We start from the raw sequence: 21,602 nt of genomic DNA, 5'->3' as shown, positions 1-21,602 counted from the left end.
GGCGATAACGTCTACATCTGTGTCCTTACACACCCATCACCTGCCCAGGGAGTGTGGACGTTGGGGTCGACAACTCACACTGGCACGCATCATCCCTGTTCAAAAATATGGACAGACAAGCAAGGAGTTTTTTTTTTTTTGTTGATTTCTTGGGGGACAAACCTGTTGTCTGACATTAGGCAGAACTACAGCTGAAGCAAAGCAAAGAAGAGAGAAAAAGGAGAGATAGAAAGAGACACACCACTCATATCACTTGTGAAATATGGCAGTTAGGAGAGTGTTCTTGGGAAGACGAACCTGTTTTTTCGTGTCAAGCAGACTGGAGAATGAGTCATAGGAGTGTTGTCAACAAGCAGGACATGGGACACATGAATTGCTCGTTAGAAGGAGCATCAAGTTTTGGGGGTTTTTTTTCGGAATCAGGGATGGACTTTAAAATGATTTTTGCTTCAAGACATTCATGGTAGGATATTGGATGGCAAGATGTAACGAAGTTGTAGTATGGCTAGTATCTATATGTGTTAACTGAGCATTCTGATGATTTTGGGTTATGGGCATTTGTCCAGGTGTGGTCTCATGTAATATGTGCTTATTGTGTGTGTGACTCACTCACTGATAAAAGTTTGTACTAACAGAATTAAATTAGGGGAATATAGAGATGTGTACTATGTAGGCTAAAATTGTTGCTGCTGTAGAAGCTACACAATTGCTTTTCCTATTGTTTGACATGCTTTGACATGTGAGAACATGTAATTACAGTTCATCAACATTGCACAAGCTGTGAAAATCATCTTCATATCACAAATAAACGTTCCTCACCATTGTTTAGAGCACTATTATGGCCAGCTGTAAGAATACATGTACAAAGTGGGTCAGCAGACCAAACTTTACGAGATGATATTGAATTTGTTGCTATGGAAAATGTCTCAAATCAAATCAGCCACATCAATTTTCCTTTTTTTTATTATGATGATGATGATGATGGAGGAAAAAAATAGCATCTGCTTGCTGCTGAGGAATTCTATCTCACACTCCCAAGGAGGAGCGGTGGAGAGGAGCAGGGGGAAAGGGACAGAGGCCGCTGAAAACTTTTGATGGCATGCACAGACCCGGCTCATTAGCTGGCATTTGGCATTACACGTCGCCAGGGGCAACTGGTGATGACAGCCTCTTTAAAATCACTCTCAATCACTCCTGGCAGGGTGCAAATATGACCCTGTGCAACACACCCCTTATTCTGGCTTTCTCTTTCTTTCTCCTTCCCTCCCCATCTCTTTCTCTGTTTTTTCCTTAATCTCTCTCCCCCCCCCTTTTCCCTCTCCATCTCTTTTTGATCCCAAAATGGGGTGGGGGGGGGGGGAGGGGGTAGGTGAGAGAACCAAATAGAGTAGTCTACCTTAAACAACATTTGCTCATATGATGATCAATACTTAAAACCAGAAGAAAAAATATATATGTACATATCATTTGTGGTTCTCATTAGAGGTAAAAGGAACAGCATGTACTCTCCGTAAAGCTGCAAATGTAGCTTTGATATCATTAACTATACTTTGAGAATTTTGGCTCAAGATTTCAACTGCATGTGGATTTTTTTAACCCTTTAAAGCAACATAAGTGTATGTATGAGATTTATCAAGTTATAGTTTAATAGATTAGATTCAAATCCTGCAAATAATAGCCTCTTGCTGATGTAAAAGAAAAGGAGAAAAAATTAGAGTAGTAAATTGGTCTGTTGTCAAAATGACATTCTGGCAAAGAATCTTATAAATAGGCAATCATATGATGACTCATCTAAATCTACAGCAAAAGTGAGACATATTTGTGCAGAGAGCAGTTACCATTTTTCAGACTTGAATAGGGAATAGTTGCACACACTTCTTCACTGTTGTCATGGCTATTGCCATACAGGACTAGGGCACCAATTAAAGGATGGAATCTTGTGTGCAAGAAGCAATTTTAATGCTACACTGCATTATGCATGTTTTTCAGGGGGTCCTACTGTGCTTGCCTCACACACCTTTCAAAAGTCAAAATCAGAATTTCCTTCCAGTTCATTTCTTCCTGACTACCCTAATAGGGTGAAATTGGCAGAAATACCCCCTTAAAAGATGAGAAAATACCCCCAGAAGACAAAAAGGGGGAGGGGTACGTTGCTCTTCCAACCATGAAATGCTATGAAGCTGAATGCATTTGTATGTCTCCTGTCCGTCTGGCCAGTTGCACAATATCATCCTTATTCATTTTGCCTTGCAATCATTATTGATTTTTCTCACCTGATTTGACTAATATTTCCTCACTGATTCTTTTTTTCTCCTCTTCCTAGTCATACCGATGCCAGCACTTTTTGTGGAATTTCTTCTCCCTGCATAAAGAGTTCAAGGCCACGTACATGGGCTAATGCATTCCTTTTACCGGCAGACATCCATTATATATCCTCATGGTTTTTCCCCCACTTTGTTTTTTCATGGAGAGTTATACCCATCCATGCGACGTCATATTAAAGACAGAAAAAATCAATAGATATTTCTTTTTTGTGAAGCAATTAGAATCCATTATGCACATATTATTTGGTAATGTTCCAAGGGGAAAGACGTGTTCAGCAGTATGTGTTGATTTTATGGAGTTCCTGTTATGGGAATAAGCTGCACATAACCTGTACTTAATAAAAATGCTGAGTTCAAATAGCTTGTTGAAGGACACTACAGCACTTTTCATATAGATAGGGGTAATGTGCTCTATCTGAAGTTGTCACCCCTTCCCCCCTCCCCCTTTTTTTCTCGTGATGTGATCTGAATTTCAACTCCCACTGTGGAATCCACTCGAACAGATGGGCAGTTATGAAGAAAGGAGTAGGAAAAGTGATAATGATGGTGGTGAGGGTGGTGGAGGGGTGGTGGAGGGGTGGGGGGGGGGGGAGAGGGATTCAAAAGAAGGAGCAGGGATGGTACTCAAAATAGATAAAATGATACCTTCAGATGGCAGCCGGGGGAGGCAAGTGGACAGAAAATTTCCATCCATCAGCAGAAAAATTTCATGCCAAATAAGGTGGCATTTGCGAAAAGCATTTAGCCACTTTGCTATCGATAATTCAATAATCACATCAAAACTATCAGTCCTCTCTCGCACAACTGGAGGACCCTGTTTCTGGTCTGCTGCCATGAGCAAGTCAACTTGTGAGAGGTCGCTAAGTTCATGGTTCTGGGCCATAAATTGAAAATTGGTAAATTGTTATGGGTTTTTGGACCCTCTCCCTCTCTCACTCACTCTCCCTACCACTTTTTCGGTACTCTTTTTTTTTTTCTCGTTTTCCTTTTGCACTTCCTGTTCACAGATGCCATGTAGTTTTTATGTCAACACTAGATTCGTATTTGTCATGTATGTGTGGTCCCATCTAGTAGACGACAAATTCTCCAACAACATCCATCTCAACTCCTGAAGATGCCAAAGTGAATATGGAAGAGAAACAGGGGGAGATGGGCAGAGAGAGAGAGAGTTAAAGAATGAGAGAGGGAGAGATAAAGGTGAGAGAAGAAATAGAGGGGATTGGTTGGGGGTAAGGGCGGAAATTTGAATCATCCATCAGAGAGCATTGCCGATTGTTCTCTTCGCCTCTCACCCGCTCAGCAATTGCCAATCCAAGGATTCAAACTCGTGGATGTTGTCGTACCTTCGACACGGAAGTAAGGGGGATGTAGTCGATCGGAGGAATATGGAATATTCCTGGCATGGTGTGGCTGGCTGTGGTATTACACAAAATAATATTGATGTGTCAAGGCTTGGAGGATATTTGTCATACCACCATTTTGGATGGAAACAGATTTCCAACACACATAACAGCATTAAAAAAAATCCTTTTACTTATCACTAATTAAAGTACCTAACTGAGATTTTTAACTATGGATTTCTAAGTGAACAGTTGTTAAAAAAAATGTTAGGGCATGATAGTTAGTTTCACATTGATTGTGGATGTAATTTGGAAAAAAGTCCTTCAGATTTTACATTTATGTGGGAATTAAAGAAAATAGGGGAAAAAAAACATATATACGATTTTTGATATGAATGTAAAAATATATAAATATATAATATATACACTAATGCTCCCTAGAGTTTAATTTCAAGTGGACTTTGCTTTTCTGCTATGGTCAGTCTGAGACTTTCTCTGCTGAATGATCAAATTTTCTGTTCTCCAGTGGCCTATGATCCACCCCTTTCAGATATGGCTGCCTGCCTGGCGTGGGCAACTGTCCAGGACTTTGATATCATAAAAATCATCTTTGCCGGTTGCCACCCCCCTGACAGTTCACCCAAACATCTGTAATCCAACCGATATGGATTTTACAGATTGTGGAAAATGGTGGTAAACATCCCCCGAGCGCTTTGTCATGACCATTGTTACCGGAGCATCTGTCAACGGCGCGGTAAAAAGCACCACTGAAGAAGCAAGGCATCCTACCGCACATCGCTGCATCATTGTTTAAAGAGCCTCTCGAATTCTCAGTTATGACACTCCCAATCTGAGATTTGACAGCTAATTTTTCCTCCCTAGTTAACGACCTGGACATTTTTTTTCCCTTTTTCTTCCACTCGTCATTGTAGATGTAAACATCCGGAGCATGGCTGAATGTTTGTGGAGATTGTAGCTCTGCTTGTCATAACTAATACGCTGGATTTAGATGTGTTATTGTAATGCTGCAAATCCCGCTTGGATGCAGGGAATGGAATATAGGGTCATCGGCTTGTTGTGGAATATTTGTCTCTGACTGGTCTTCGCCCCAGTCAGAGTTCAGTCAACGATGTATTTCTCACATTCGTGCAACAGTTTGTGAGCTGCTGTCTCGGTATATTCCGCCCCCTGTCGCCCTCTTGAGCTTGACATTGTGTGCCCCACATTTCTCCTTGTCCCTGTTTCATCAACATAATGCTCAAAAACTCGACCACGTCCATCAAATTATGGAATTTTCTCCAACAGCCCGTGTTTACTCAGCACAGGTGTTGAAGTGCGGATGGGGGGAATCGAAGCCGTGCACTTTTCTCCGCCAGCGCCCGCCGCTGCTGTCCCCCCCCGCATTTGCGTGCGTGTGTGTCCGTCTGTCCGCTCCTTTCCCTCAAAATGATTTGAGGTTGAGAAAACTTGTAGCATTTTCCATGTACAGGTCCCTCAGGCTAAAGTCATGTCATGGGACACACACATACATTCTATTTTTTCTCTCAATTCTCTTTTTTCCCCCTCCTCTTCTCCTGTGCTTTCCATTTATCATGTCAGAATCCTTTTTCTCTGTTAAGGTAATCACAATTTATGAGAGTGTTTATATAAATGACACGCCCCTGGGCCATTTTTGTGGGGGGCATGCTAAAAGAAAGAAAGAAAAAAAAAAGATGGGTTTGCCCTCATTTCATCTTGCCTTTGCAAGCATTTTGTGCCTTGCTTTGATGACTGGTATGCCAATACAGAGAGATTTACCTCACTGAAGTCATTCAACTGAAAATGCTGTCTTGTCTGTCTGTCTTTATGTATGTCTGTCTCTTGCTTCACATGATGAGATACAACATTTCAATCCTAGGCCTGACAGTGACATATTTCCACTCAGCCTCTTGTCCTTGTACCATCCAGTCCTCTTTGTATTCATTATCTTTTTTGTCTATTCCAGGTGTGAGAAAATGCATAGAAATTATATAGTTTTTTTTTCTAGTTTGCAATGGCTTCATACACTGAACAGTCAAGTACCCATTCATTTCACCTGCCTGACAATCAAATATCCTCTCCACTTTTTCTGGCCTTGAAGCAAGCTATACTGTAAAACATGATATATTCGCGGCATGAATTTTTCGTGAATTGGAGCAGACAGCCTTTTTCATGGCATGAAATTTTCGTGAAGTGCCACTGGCGTTCGATGCATATAGTGTAATCAAGGACTTTCGCGTGCATTTTAATTGTGCGAATCTTGGCGCTCGCGAAATTCGCGAAATTAAAGTGTAAGCGAAAATTCCTTGTTTTACAGTATTTTAGGTTTTTTATATGGTACAGTTTCTATTTTATCAATTTCAATCCATTTCATCTCTGGAGATATCTACCTAATTATGTGGAATGTTCCTTTAAGTCAAAATTGTCAAACTTTTGATCCCTAGTGGCTATCAATGACATCTTCCCCTTGACCTTGGCTATCGGTCCCTTGCATTCCTCATCTTCTTCATCACCTTTAAACTGATTTTTGACACTCAATTGACCCTTAACCTTTTTAATTTCCAAGTGCCTGTGTAGGTGACTGGTGCCATTCTGGATGACTGCTTAGCTCTTATGTAGGAACTCCAGGAAGGGGGTTTTCATTTTCTTTTCTTTTTTTCTTTCTATCCCTCACGTGCCATCCCATGTTTGAGTGCACACTTCACTCTTTCTGTCAAGCCTCAAATTTCCACCAGGAATGAGAGCTCCTCTCTTCCATACATCGCTGCTGTCATCTTTCTTGACATCGCTAATTAAAGGGCGACGCAATTTTATCGGCCAGTTTATGGAAATGCATCTTTTTCTTAACAATCTGACCGTGTCGTCGGCCCGTTGTGACCTGTCTAGCCGCCTCTCCCCTTGAGTTGAGTGAAAAGTTTCAACCACGGATTGCAATTAACATTGAAATATTCCTCTCCCTGCCACGTTGGTTACTAGAAGCTGAGAAATATTTCCTGAATTCTATTTCAGACATCAAGAAAAAGCCTAATCCTCTGGAAAATGCTTCATTTATCTCCAAATTGGAGTATTGAGGGTATGACATGTGTTGCCGTAAGATAATGGCTCGAATGTGGAAGTGTAATGCAAGCACCATTTCCTTTTAGAGAAGAGTTCTATAGCAGCATTTTGATACTCTTCACACAATGGCTTATGCAGTAATCATTGTATCTGATCACATGAGAATGACAAGTTGAATTGCTTTGTGTCTGACTGCAAGCAATTTGTGTCTTGTTAGCTGGATCTAAAATAAAATGGTCAGAAATAAGAAGTTGAATTCTTGTAATTCACTTGGACATCATAAATTCACACTTCCTCGCATGTAGAGAAATCAATAGATCTGAACTTGGCCGCATGCATTGTCTAGCTGATAACTAGTGTCTTTGCCATAATGCACAAAGCATACTGCCTTATTTGGATTGTGGGATGGGACATAAGACATATCCACCTAGGGAAGCCATTCTTTTATTTCATTGGGGGGGGGGGGGAGGGTATCCTTGCTACTGGGAGAAAAACCATTGCAGCCATCATGTTCTTAATTTGATTGGTTAATACATCGGTAATAATTTCATCTAATGCCAGTTTTGCAATACTTTTTTTTTTTTTCAGTCGGGGAGATGTGACTTATCCCTACCTTGTGGATATCATCTAAACTTTGTGTTGAACTTTTTTAAAGCTAGCCTATCACATGTGAGTGTTGCAGTTATCATTTCACAATGCCTCTTCACCTTTTCTCTTTTTTTTCCCTGTGTTTCTTCACCTTGTATGCCTGTTGCATAAAAGGAAAGTTGAAGAGTGCTAGGATGACGTCGTTATAGGGGACGGTCTTTGCCAGTCCCACCTTGTACATCTCGCGTAGGACGCCTGCTCAAAATAGCCCTCTGCTCATACAATAAAAGCAATATTTGGACTGCCCCGCTATGAGCCAGCCATTTTTAATTTCGGCATACGCCTCCGTTCACAGCATGAAAGATGTAACCATTTCCCTCTTCCATTTCCTATTTAATATCCTGTTAGTCTCTGGTTCCCAGTGTAGGTAAATATTGCCGATCAGAAAATGGGCTAGGCCGAAAAGGGTAAGATAGCGAAAAAAAAGGAGACAAATTATTAATGAGAATGTAGTGTGATGAGAGGGGGATGTGGGCCTTTCTTTTTTTTTGAAGAATATTTCTGAGCAGTGTCGAAATCTGTAGTACTCCTTCCTACTGTCTTCTCTTGCATTTGTGTAAGTAGTGGCTCGTATGGATTTCATCTCGTAAAAAAAAAAAAAGGCCGAGGGAATTTATTAAGCAACGCTCATTGGAATTGACCGATTAATTGCCGAGTGTCATCAATCATGTACTGAGCATTGTGTATTCAAATAAGAATGTGGGCTGCTGCAATGTGTAATGAGCATGGAACGGACAAATTTTGACAGAGAGAGAGTAAGAGAGAAGGAAAGACAGGGGGAGAAAGAGAGAGAGAGAACAACAAGGGGTTGCCGAGAAGGAAATGAACTTTTCATAAAGTGGTAAGACCTCTGATGATGTTTGCTACTTGTCGGTATTATGAATGCTGAGCGCTTATCAAGGCAAGGGTTTATTAGAAAACTGGCAATTAAATCATATTACTGTTAATTCAATTACACGGCGAAGTAATGACTCGCAGATGAATAGGAAGGCTTTGTGGAAACAAAGTGGAAATGGCTATCGGGCTGAGATGAACCCAGTGCCCACATGTGCGAATTTAGTTAAACTCCAAGAAAAAGAAATAAAGAGACAGAGAGAAGAGAATTTTAAAGAAGGCAAGACGAAAGACAAGAAAGTAAATTGTCACTCGCTGTCGCAGCAGGTTGATGAGGCCGGAAAATTTTAAGTAAGTCGCACCAGGGTAAGGGTGAAAATTATTTTCAGGGATCCATAGATTTCTGATTTGCTGAATGACTTGGGGCTAGTTGTGTCTCATGCACTTTGTGGAAATGGACTTTCATTTCTTGTTGGTTTGTCTTGTACTTATGGAGAGACAAAAATGTGTGTCACTCTCTGTTTTTTTCCTCTTCTGACCTCAGATCCACCTGTGAAATACTGTCAGTTTGTCTGTTTTTTTGTTTGTTTCTGATCTCCATCTCTTATATCTTAGACATCAATCATGAACATCTTGATATTCAACATTGATGCCTATGTATATCTCTGTCATTTGTTCAATATTTCTTTGCCTTAATCCACTCAAACCTGTTTTAACACTCCTGTTTGGTGACTACAGTGTGAGTTATTTCAACGAGTCTCGTTAATTAAGCCAGGACAGTGATCCTCTTGGACCCTGCCCCCAACGTATGTACTTCCCATGCCATTAATAGGTACTGTGTCTGAATATGACAAGATTACCTCCCCATCACTTTATTTGCATAAAATTTGTCCATTGCCCACGTTTACCTATCAAATGTGCTTTTAATGAATGTGAAGCTTTTCCCATATCTTTGCGTATGCCGCGTAGTTGTTGTTTTTTTGAATAGAAACAATAGAAGAACAACTTCGTTATGAATTTGGTAAAGGAAAAGGGACTCTTAGCAAAGATAGAAATAGAGAAAAAAGAGAGAGAGGAGGGAATAGAAGAGATGAGGGAGAAACCAAAAAAAAAAAAAAAAGAGAGATAGGAAGAGATAGACAGACAGACAGACAGACAGACAGGTAGAGAAAGGCAGACAGAAAGTGTAAGTGTTTCTTGTAGAGTATGAAAAATGGAGCCCTGTTAAATTGACTTGAAGGTGTCCTGTGTATTTTTTTCCTCTCTCTCTTTCTTTCTTTTTAGGCATGAGTCCGGGCGTGACGCCAAGGATCAATAGAAATTATGCTTCAGGTTCCACTGCGATGTTTGCTCCTACATTCCTTTCCACTTGTTTGGTCACATGTATAAAATATGCATGGGAGGGGGAAAAAAGGGCTGGGTGGGTAGCTGGTCAAAGGACGTCTATCAGAGAGGATGGCCATTCAGGTGGACGAAGACAAAAGATGTACTCCTCATTTTTCTTGCGTCAGACAGGAAGAAGAGATATGAGAGAAGAATAGGCTGACACGAAAGAGGAGGTTTGTTTATGGAAAACAGCACAAAGCAAATTACGGGCATCCTAAAGGTACCGACCCAGCTGTAGCATTAATGAGTGATCATATCGAGAGAATCATAAGCGAAGGAAAAGAGGGGAAGAAAGAGGGAGATGGAGGGAGAGAAGAAGGAGGAAATGTGAGGTATAAACAATTTGGAAGGAGACAGATATTAAAATTAAGCTGGATGTCACATGTTTTAGTGTCCTATTTTACAACAAGTTTGAGTTTCACTGTCATGATGTGCTTGTCATTGTCTGGTCTTTATTCATTAACTTTTGATCCATGGAGGGGGGTGGAAGCAGCATGGTTTATTGGAGGCTGTACCTCCCTGAAGGGGAACTTGGGAGTGACAGATGAAGAAGAAGAAGAAGAGAGAAAGAGAGAAAATGATATATAAGCCATCTTAGCCAAAAGTAACTTACATCAGCAGCATAATGGCCTAGGGCTTGGCATTAATAAGAGGCCATGAGAAGGTCCCAGCAAAGCTCTTTTGTTCCCCTTTTCAATTGATTTATTTCCTTCACGTCTCATACACAAAAGATGTCACATCTTTGCATCAGTTGAGCGCCCAGGACAAGAACTGACTTGAGAAAAGATGACATGAGGGAGAAAGAAAAATAGAAAGAGAGAAAGATAGACCACTAAAAAAAAGGACTGAAAATAGAGAAGAAATGAAATCAAGACAGAAACCTGTGATAAGGAACAAAATGGATAGAAACTGCTGACAAGGATTATCTTTTGAAAGCTATGCTCTGAAAAGCTGAAAGGAAAAAAAAAAACCTGACACAATACGATATAATTCTTGGCCGAGGTATCTGATAAGCCATTCTGTCTGCAGTGGTCAGCCACTGTCCCACACTGCTTCCTCTATCTGCTCTGACCGACAGATGACTGACTTTGGACAAAAGAGAAATGAAAGTGAGGAATAACCGAGTGAATCCTTGTCATTGCAAGATGTCTTTAGCTCAGTAAATCTTGTTCCATATGGGGGAAAAAAACTTTCTTTTTGAACTGACATCAACATAATCAAGTCTTGGCATTTCTTCCTTTTTCATGAGTTTTCATACAATTTCATCCCCCTGCGTGGCCCCTGCCTTTGCTATGTTCTCTGACAAAGACCCGAAGAGAAGTAGTGTATTCATAAAAATGGGGCTTATCTTCAGATTACCACCACAAATTTCTCTATTTCGGCATGCCTGTTATTTTGAATGCAGTGACAAACAAGTTGATGTCTTGGTACAATTTTGGGCTCCATGAGCACAACACATGCGGTTTTCTCGGTTTTCACTAGTGTGAAATGGGAGAAGAGCAGTTGTTGTTTTCAAGTTTGGCAATACTTGGGATGTATTTACCGGAGTCCAGCACATTGTTTTAGTTGTTGTTCTGTTAATACATTGTTTTGATACTTCTGGTAGAATTGATAAAGTGATGAGACAAATATGAGGGCAGGTTGTAGTGGAGAATGATGGAGGAGAAGGAGGAGGAGGGGGGAGTGGTGGTGGTCAAAGTTGGTCAGGCGAGATGTAGAAGCGGATGCAGACCAGATAGATGACAGATGCCTAATTAGCATCCGAGCAGGATTAACTGCAGAGATTACCTGTCCAAAGCATTCCTTCAAGCTTGGCAAGCTCCTCTGTCATTGGCAACACTTGAAATATAAGGTATGCCCAGGTGGGCCTCCTCCCGGAAAAAGAAAAAGTGGAAAGGTGAAAACAAGAAGAAATGATGAGAATGGGACCAAAATTGATGGGGAAGAAGAATTGATCAAGATCGTCGTGAATGAGAGTGGTGTTCAATGTCATGCTGCATAAAGCCTGACTGATGCCGGAAAGGGTCTGCTGTTGAGAAATGACATGACCTTGGTCGTTGGCAATGTAATTAACAATGCTCTTCCTTGATCTTGCTAAAGCTTGGTGTTCTATGAAGAATGAGAGCAGTTGGTACTAGTCTGGAAGATGTGTGCATTGATTCCTATGTATTTTTTAAGTTGAACTAGGTTTGATGTGCGTTCACAGTCCAATAGATTCTGCTCTGTTTCATCAGGATAATAAGTCAAGGGTTCCTGCAGTGAAACCACCTTTCCTTGTTCCCATTCTGACTGTCGTCTCTCAGGAAAGAAGAGAAAGAGACGAAGTGATGACACTTGCATCAATATTTTATATCAAAGTTGAGCTGACTTTCTCCGTGCCTTCCACCTTTTCGGAGATCTGTTAGAAACGATTATCATCTTCCTGGCAGAAAGGGTGCCCATGGGTGCTTCTGTTACATATTTCTTGAACCTCGAGGCTCTGCTGCAGTTAAACATGCAGGATGTGTGCGATTCCCATGATGATATTGCTAAGGCCATAAAGACTGCCCTCTAGCAATCTGTTTTATACAGTGAGGGGCCCAGCCAGCTTCTCAAGAAGACGCTGTCCACTTTGCCTTTGTCCATAGAGATTCAGACACAGTTACCTACTCCCCTCCCCCTCTGTTAAGAGCGGGGGCCCCTCCCGAACCAAGAATCCGAGAGTAAGAAATATAAATTTGCATAGTTATTGATTGGTAGGAGTGGGTAGATTGCTATTGTGGAAAGTCTTTTATCATCCAAGAATTCCTATTGATTAGGTTTCACTGGAACAGAGCTAAGCTACAAATCAATAGGCCCATGATCTTTTTTTTTCTGCTTCTTCTCCTCGTTCTTCACCGCCCCCCCCCCCCCATCTCATGTCAATTATATCCTTCTTTTTTATTTCTTTGCTGCCACATATCTTTCCCTGTTATATTTACCAATATATAGCTCTCCTCAAAAGACTCCCATTTTCCCTGTCCATAGTTCTTCTAGCCATGTAGAGTGAATTACTCTGAATGTATTACATAATTCCAAGCTTTTCTATCGACAATACATTATTATCTCATATGACTCTCTCTATAGAGTTTCACTAGCATTTGCTATTGTACTAGTTTTCTCAAAAGAGAGAGAGAGAAAAAAAAAGATGCACAAACATTGTTGATAAAAGAATGTTCTGCAGAATAATCTGTATTTCTCCAAAATGTATAACATTTTGTGTCTGCCCTTGTAGTTTTATGCAGCTTTCCTTGTGTTACCTTGCTTTCTTGTATTATAGTGATTTAATGTATTTCTTTCTTTGTGTGTGTGTGTGGGGGGGGGGGGGGGGTAACACAAGGGATAGTCCTTATAGTTACTTTATGTATTGCCTTGTTACTTATTGTTTTTGTGTTATCTCTATTTTTGTCTGCAAAAAAAAAAAGAGAAATGCTGATTTAAGAATGAATAGGCCTAGGTATAGAATAGAATATGAAATAATTACCACAGGGTATGCGGTATAAGGGTATTTTGATTTGTTCATTTTTTTTTGTGGGGGTGGGGGTTAAGGGCAGCAAGCATATTTAAGTGATACAAAAGGCTAAGGCAGGTGTAGAATTTATGGGTTATCTTTCCCCTTTGATTTGATTCTCAATGTAACATGCTCTGACATTCAGTGAAAACAAGATAAATTACCTTGGTGAGAATTTTTGATACTAAAATAGCAGCATTTTTGCTCACTGAGGCATCTTTATAAATGCTCATTGGTCTTAACTGGATTGCAGACCTGACGACAATTGGGCTCTAAAATCACTCCTCTCGGCTTCTTGTTTGCTAATGATATCAGCGAGATGAAGGATTTATGAAAGAATTGATGCAAACGTAGTTTCCATCAAAGAGAACAATTTTGATGAGCAGCTGAAGTGAAGTGACACCATTGTCAGAAGTGTCATCATTAAGGGACAAGATATATTCATCCACCTTTCTTTGCCGGCGTATAGAAAATTGATATTGTTGGAAGTGCTATGCGAGCAAGATATTGAATGAACATGCCATGCAGTGTAGCATGAATTTTTACTCCTATGATGGATATGCCTCCATTTCTCAGCTGACGCAAGTAAATTTGCAACAGGGCATGAAAAGCACATTAATTTCCCACTCATGAACACGATGTCATTAAGGTATGCACACACCGCGCTTACCTGACCTTGTTAAAGGAATGGTCTTTGTTTGCATTTTAGAAGCCAAGAACTTTAAAAAGGAGAACTCCAAATGATTTTCAGACTTTTGCATATGAACATCTTTAAACTGGTTATACTGGGTACAGAGTTACAGAGTTTATAGTGATTGGGATAAGGAATAAGAATAATTTCAAAATTCGTAACAAATCACAGTGAACAAGAATGATGACGTAGCAGCTTCACCATGGGAATGCAGGATTGGGTGCTTATAGAAGCAGAACAAAAGAAGAAATCATGCATGAATTCTACAAAGGTGATCTGTTGTTAAGCATGTGGTATTGTAATGGAATTACATTGCTACATTACTGGAATTTGTGAGTCCCGTAAGTAATTTGTTTTGGGTCTTTCAGATATTGGTTTCTCTGCTCAAGGACCACAATGAATTTCACAAATCTCTATGTGGCAACGTCGATGTACTACTTGATACAAAATTATGAAAATCATATGGAATTCACCTTTTAACTACGTCTGCTGAGATGACTGTGAAATCAATCACATTTCTAATAAAAACTTGACTGCCATAGATATAGCATTAATGCAAGGTTAAACTGAATAAACCTGTTTTTCTGTAGGCTTTGCAAGGAAGAGCTACAAAAGTACCTACGGAAAAAAAAGATGCCGCAGAAAAGCATTTCACTGCAAAGTAATTGAAGCGATTAGATGCATTTGACATTACCACTTTAATATTTGATGAATGATGTGATCATATCTATGGCATCACGACCGCACTTGTATTAATTTGTGCCTCCGGGGCTTAACGGTGTCATGCTGGCAAACGCAGGGCTCAGCTATCCATTCATCCGTTCAGCACCATCGCAGTGTTGTATTTACTACGGGCGATATGAGGATCAGAGAAGGAAAAAAAAGAAAGATGTATATTTATGTTTTGTGAGTTGATGATGGAGCAACAAAGCGTGAGCTAGCTTAGCATATATCATAATGTAATGCAGGGCCTGCCCTCCGATGTTTGATTATTATTGTAATCATAATAATCCGGGGGCAGGAGGTACAGTGCATGTGTCGCCCATAAATGACGATGATGCGTTTCTCCTAAACAATGTGCGCTGCGGCCTCACTGGAACAGGCTGCTAACAAGGTAGACGTTGAGTGATGCAGTTCATCTCAAAAAGTTCTGAGTGTAACTGATCTCACAGTTGTCTCTCTGCCTTTTTGAAGGGAAACAAAACCATTTGAGGTAAGACCTGTGCATTAAGTTTGGTTCATTTCTACTCCATGGATGGGGGGTAGTCTTCATGTTACCATCTGAATGTGGTCTACAGGTGCATGTGTGCTTTGTTGATCAGCTCTGTGGTTAGGTCAGAATGTACTCTCATTTCTCCTGCTGCCTCCTTTGTAGGATAGTTGCAGATGACACAGGTATGTTGTCACCCCACTTCTTGTCATAATCGGCGTGCGCGACTGCCATCACCCGCAAACCTTCATCATGGTTTTGGGATCTGCCTGGTGTGTCTGGACACATCTCGGGCAAAGCTTGCTAGGGAGAGGAAGGAAAAAAGTGTTGCACACACTGCTTTCTCATTAGACCCTGGCAGGGGAACTATTGCTATCTATGTTTTGACTGTCAGAGAAGGAATAGAAGTAGAATAGGGAAATTTTGTTAGTGGCATAAAACTGTAAAGCTGCAGGAATGCAAATGAAGGGAGAATTTGAACTACTGTTTCAGAAAGCAAATGGACAGTTTTTCTTGGCGACTGGGGGCATGTGTCTGCCTTGTTTGTGTTTACCAGTCACATGCTTATGATTTTTCACAAGCCAGTGTTCAGGGATACCTGTGAGTGAATGGCTGTCAGTGTATCATTGCATGTTGTTTTTTCCTTTACTTGTTGAATTACGTGGTTAAAACTATAAGGACATGTTGATTTTGGACTGCATTACAGATGTCTTCATTAATACACAGCAAGTTTATAAAAAAAGTTAACAAACTCTGAATTTGTGTGGTCATTTAGGGATTTGATACAATCTCTGGAGGTTCATAAATGGTTATTATGGGATGCAATATCTTTGCAGTCATAGGCCTGGTTATATTTTTATTTGTATTTCATAAAACCTGATAATGAGCTTCTGTGAAACAGAAAGTTAATACATGTACCTGTCTTTGTGGTTCAAGGGCCACCTGTTTCAATGCTGAATTAGGTGGCATTGCACAAGTGTATAAATTAAAGATTTTTTTGTCATATTTATTCAGCTGCTGAAAGAGTACAAGTGCTTAAAGTTGAGATGAATTGTCCTTTCGATCATTCAAGATTGGGCGCCTCTGATCGTAAATGTTTGCCATAATTTATCATGTCACATTTTTCTGAAAGTGGTCATTTGCACCTTGAGTCAGCTACGGATATGGAAGTTGAGCTGCAGCTTGTATGCTTGTATTGTACCATGAAAGGAGTAAAATCCTGTTTCACAAATGTGACTAATAAATGCATCCCAGTGACAGCAACACATTATATGTTCAACATGCAGTTTCTCAGATATGAATGTAGACACAATTGATATAATGGACACCTAATAGTGTTATGTACTCATGGTTGCTGCTGACAAAATGTGGTCTCTCTCTGTTTCTCCAAAGGGACCGCAGTATGCGTTGGTTTGAAATGTAATTTGTTGTTGTAGGTATGACATGCACAACAGCAGGTAAAATTGCCTGTTTATGAATATGATATTAATGTGCCAGTATTGCAGCATTTTTACAGGAGTATTTAACGATATGCTGCTGTTGACCTTGTATGATACTGATCTGCAACTTTCTCTGATAAAGATTTTTGACGATCGTGTGATTCACATTTGTTTGTAAGTTTGCATGTTAAGGAAAAACTCTGGACACACCCTAAGACAGTATAATACTGGAGAATTTTCTGTGTTGCTAGTGTGTTCTTTGTGAGCAAAAATTAGCCCGACCAATACCAATGATTTTTCTTTTCTCTCTATGTTCAAACACAGGGTCATCTGAGGGTCTCCACCATCCTCTGGATGCTATGAACTCAGACGACCATGATGAGGTCATCGGAGATGTCCATGTGTGTGGCAACTGCCGAGGAGAGTTTATCGTCTTTGCAGACTTTGTGAAGCACAAGCAGAGCTGCATCAAGAAGCCGGTGGTCATGATTTTCAATGATGGCCAGGAGGAGCGCATGGAGGAGTCCAGCAAAATGTCTGAAAAGGATGTGGACACTGCATCGGACCGTTCCAGCCCTGAGGGCCGGAGGTCCCTGGAACCAAACTATGTGTCAGAGGGGAAAGTCCAGCAGCAAAATGGCCAACCGGGGAGGTCTGCAGATGACAGCCCCAATCCCAGTTTACCACCGTCCAACGTTTCTCTTGACAATCTGGAGAACACACCGTATGCTGTTGCACAGTTCCCTCGTGAGTCAGCTGCTGTTCCAGGTCATCCTGATATGATGGTGATCCAGGAGCAGATATATGCACTTCGGCAGCAACATCTTCATCAACTCCATATGATTCAGAGTATACAGCAGCAAATCAATAACCTTGCTGCCCAGCAACAGAGACAGCAAATCCAACATCATCATCTTCAGCTGCAACAAAAGCAGCAACAGCAGCAGCAACAACAGCAGCAACAGCAGCAACAGCAACAGCAACAGCAACGTAAAGAGGACTCATCTGATTTACCATCTGTCCCTGAGAAGTCGCCCCCACCAAAAGAAACAAGTACTGAAGCTACAGCTGATGCTCCCACCACCAGCAGCTCATCGACCCCTAGCATTCCGTCGGCACCCTTGATACCGATGCCACACATGCCAGGGATGATCCAGCCAAATCACCTACTGTCCCCAGCAGGAGCAGCGGCAGCCTCCGCAGTCCAGCAGTCTGCTATGGAGGCAATGCAGGCCCATGGGAGACCTATGCCACCAATACCACCTCCATTCCACCTCTCTGGTCAGAAATCCCCATTTGAGATGTTACAACAGCATGCCAGCATGCAAATGCCCCACAATCCCCTTGGAATCCCCCCTCAGTTACCATACCATGAAGGGCTTCTTTCTGCACAGCGAAAGGGCAAGCCTCCAAATGTATCCGTCTTTGACCCCAAGTTCAGTGCTGATGATCCTTTCTTTCGCCACAAGTGCAGGTTCTGTCACAAAGTTTTTGGCAGTGACAGTGCACTCCAGATTCACATCAGGTCTCACACTGGTGAGAGACCCTTCAAGTGTAACATCTGTGGTAATCGCTTTTCAACAAAGGGCAACCTGAAGGTCCACTTCCAGCGTCACCAGAGCAGATACCCGCATATTCACATGGATACTAGACAGCACCCTCCAACCCCACCTCCCATGGATACACCTCTTCAACCACCATCAATCCACCAGATCCCAATGCCCACTATCCCAAATGAGCATCACAGATTTCCGCTGGAAGATTTCTTTCCACGTCCGTCCTCAAAGAGCAGCAATCCTGCAGACTCTGAAGGCAGCATGGGTGAGGGTCAGAAACGCTTTCCGGATGAAGATCAGCAGGAGGTGAAGCATTTCAGCAGTTTAGAGAGGAGTCAGGGTGAAGATCAAGAGAGCCCAGCCACAAGCAGGGCAGATAGTATGTCTCCTAATGACAGCAAGAGTGACTCACCTGCATCTTCTTCCATTGCCCTGTCATCCAATGTCTTCCCAGTGGTTTCAGCTGGTGGTGTCCCAATTTCTGGTAGCTTTCCATTTCTGTATGCAGGATTTCCACGGATGCCCACCCACAATGAACACATGAGCATGATGCCCTTTGAGTCTTCCAATGCTGCATCAAGCTATGAGCCAGGCAAACCTGTAACCCCGCCATCTCTCGCAAATTTAGCAGAAGCTGGCCTGAGAACATCGGAGACCTCCAAGCTCCAACAACTGGTTGAAAATATTGAGCAGAAGATCACAGATCCCAACCAGTGTGTGATCTGTCATCGTGTCCTCAGTTGCAAGAGCTCTCTCCAACTTCACTACAGGACACACACAGGAGAGAGGCCCTTCAGATGCAAGATCTGTGGACGTTCCTTCACTACCAAGGGAAACTTGAAGACACACTATGCTGTCCACAGAAGCAAGGGTCCTGTCCGTGAACTCCACTACTGCTCCATATGTGATAAGCGCTTCAGTAATCCCCTTGTGCTCCAACAACACTTGCGTATTCATGCTGCTGAGGGGATGAGTGTCCCACCAAGAGTTGAAGTCCCACGACAACCACATATTGAACATGAAGCCGACGATAGTGAGAAGGCAGAGAAATCTGGTGATGGACAAGAATCTGCTGATAACCACATGGATGTAGATGAGAGAAATGATCTGCCAACTCCTGAGGAGGGTGAAGTTCCTGAAGAATCCCTTCATGATAGTGACAAACCAGAAGTTGGTACTTTGCCAGTAGATAATGAAAACTCCCCATCCTCTACAACTCAACCAATGGAAGAGAAAACAAGTGATGATGATAAGGAATCCACAAAGGTACGCAATGAATCATTCATGCCCAGCATTCTTGGATTGCAACCTGTTAATCCTTTGACAAATGGACAGTCGCCTACAGTTCCAAGCCCAGGGCAGGCAGATGCCAAATCTGTACTTTCTGAAGATGAAAACAGAAATGTAGAAATGTCCATGCACCCTGATAATGAGCAAGCTTCAGCCTCTTCTAGCATGGTCGATGAGGAAATGGATCGGGAACTTGAGATTGAGGATAGTGGTATCGACTACAATGGGGCTCTAGATCTGAGACCGAGAGGCACACCTCAAGAGAATATACCTCCAAATGGTGAGGAGAGGAGTCTGCCAGCCTATTTTTACAGAGATGGCATGTATTCTGAGGATGTCAAGCCCACTATGACTTCTGCCGGTCTCATAATGAGTGAGCCAACTAGTATGGGACTCGGTGGCAGACGATTGATGAGACCAAACACAACTTGTCACTTCTGTGGAAAGGTATTTGCCTGTGCTAGTGCTCTGAACATCCACTACAGGAGTCACACCAAGGAACGTCCATTCAGATGTGATGTCTGCAGCAAGGGCTTTTCTACCAAGGGGAATTTGAAGCAGCACATGCTGACACATAAGATACGAGACATGCCGATGCCACGGTATGATTCCCCAATTAATTCTGGTCTGTCAAAATCACCTGTGCAGCTACCAGTGGTCAGCCAAGAGCTTCCTTTGCAGCAGACCACCAGCAACACACAGACCCCACCTCTGAAGCGAGGCCCCATTGGATCCCCAGAAGAGAGCACCAAGCGTCCCCAGTTCAAGCATTCTTGCTCTGTTTGCGGGAAGCAGTTTCAGACAAACAGCGCCCTCGAAATTCACATGCGCACACACACTGGCGAGAAACCGTTTCGTTGCAATATATGCAGCAGAGCCTTCACCACAAAGGGCAACCTTAAGGTCCACCTTGGAACCCACATGTGGAATGGAGGAGGGCGCCGTGGCCGGCGCATTGCTGTCGAGCCCCCATTCATCATCAGCCCAAAGGAGGGGGAGATCTTTCGCAGTGACCTCTTTGGTATACACCCAGGCTTTGCTGAAGGGGCCTACTACCAGTACCCACCGCCCCATCTCCTCAATGGGTTTGCTGCTGCAGCTGCTGCTACCAAAGCCAATGAAATCTCAGTCATCCAGCCACCGTCCAGCATGCACCTACCGGAGCAGGGGTCGGTGATCATGAGGAACAGCATGGCGCCCTCTACCGATGGCAGGGAAGCAGGCATCAGCAGAGAAGCCCAACACCGGGAGATGACGCTGAGTAGAGATGAGGCTCTCAACCATGAGATTGCCCTCAGTCGCGAAGAAGCACTCTCCAGGGATATGCTGAACAGAGATATGCAGAAGAGCAAGGAGGTGATTGTAGAGAGAGCCAACGAAAGAACCCCACCTATTGCATCACAAATGAGCACTTAGTGTAGTAGACGACACAGCTTGAACTTTACCCAACCATTGACACCAACCTCTTTTTTTTTTTGTATATACAGAGCTCAACCAAGTTCTCTATGACCTTAGACAGCAGAGCTTCCAGTTTACGTTTTCTTCCTGAACCTTGGTTGCAATGTATTTTGTATGTTTTATATTTGTTTCTCCTGACGGAGCACTACATGTTATTGCAAAAAAAAAGGCAACAATGAAAGCTTAATATTTCTTTTGTTATTGCTTCCATCAGGGTATTTTTTTTTCATTTGCAAGCATTTCATAACGCTTACTGGTGCTGCCTATGTTCAAGCAACACGAGAAAGGAGGAAAAACCCCTAAAGCTGTAAATCTGCATTCTTTGAAAGGGCATTCCACAAGCTAGAGATGAAACTCAACAGGGTACAATTCATTTTCACCCCCGTTTGGAGGGATTCTGTGATATGTAGATTCATTCATGTGTCATGTTCTCCAGTAATTATATACCAATTCATTTGCTGAGGACATTTCCCCAGAGTCAGGTGTGTCTAATGATGGCAGAGAAAGGGTTATATGCCGAGACATGATATCAGTGTACTGTGGTCATTCTGGGATTTTCTATTTGTGTAAGAGGTTCAGACTGGACAGCAGTCATATTGATGATTTGAAGAATTGCTTGAGATATTTAAAAGTTTGGACAAAAGAATGTGATGTGGCACAAATTTCCTGAAGACTTTAAATCGAACCTGGTGGAGTGATCACATTTTGGCTTTCATCCGGAGAGCTCCATATTGTTGATGTTCTAACGATTGACCACAGCCAGATGTAAACTAATGCACTGCTGAAGTCATGATTGTTAAGTACTGACAAAATCATTATGGC

At 42.0% G+C, this 21,602-nt stretch overlaps 1 protein-coding gene across 1 annotated transcript in view; it reads left to right on the top strand.

Annotated features, from left to right (window-relative positions):
- Positions 1 to 20,986, top strand: part of LOC139743659 (sal-like protein 1) — a 75,015-nt gene extending 54,029 nt beyond the window's left edge. The window contains exon 2 of the mRNA XM_071654122.1: positions 16,801 to 20,986. Coding sequence (XP_071510223.1) covers positions 16,801 to 20,738 — 3,938 coding nt within the window. The 3' untranslated portion in view covers positions 20,739 to 20,986. The remainder of the gene's footprint in view (positions 1 to 16,800) is intronic.
- Positions 20,987 to 21,602: the final 616 nt, after the last annotated feature.

The sequence above is a fragment of the Diadema antillarum genome, unplaced genomic scaffold, assembly GCF_040938485.1.
Source record: "Diadema antillarum isolate AM-2024a unplaced genomic scaffold, OU_Dant_1.0 seq00001100_RagTag, whole genome shotgun sequence".
NCBI lineage: Eukaryota > Metazoa > Echinodermata > Echinoidea > Diadematoida > Diadematidae > Diadema > Diadema antillarum.
The sequence above is the reverse complement of the archived record's forward strand: the minus strand, read 5'-3'. Positions and strand labels throughout refer to the sequence as shown.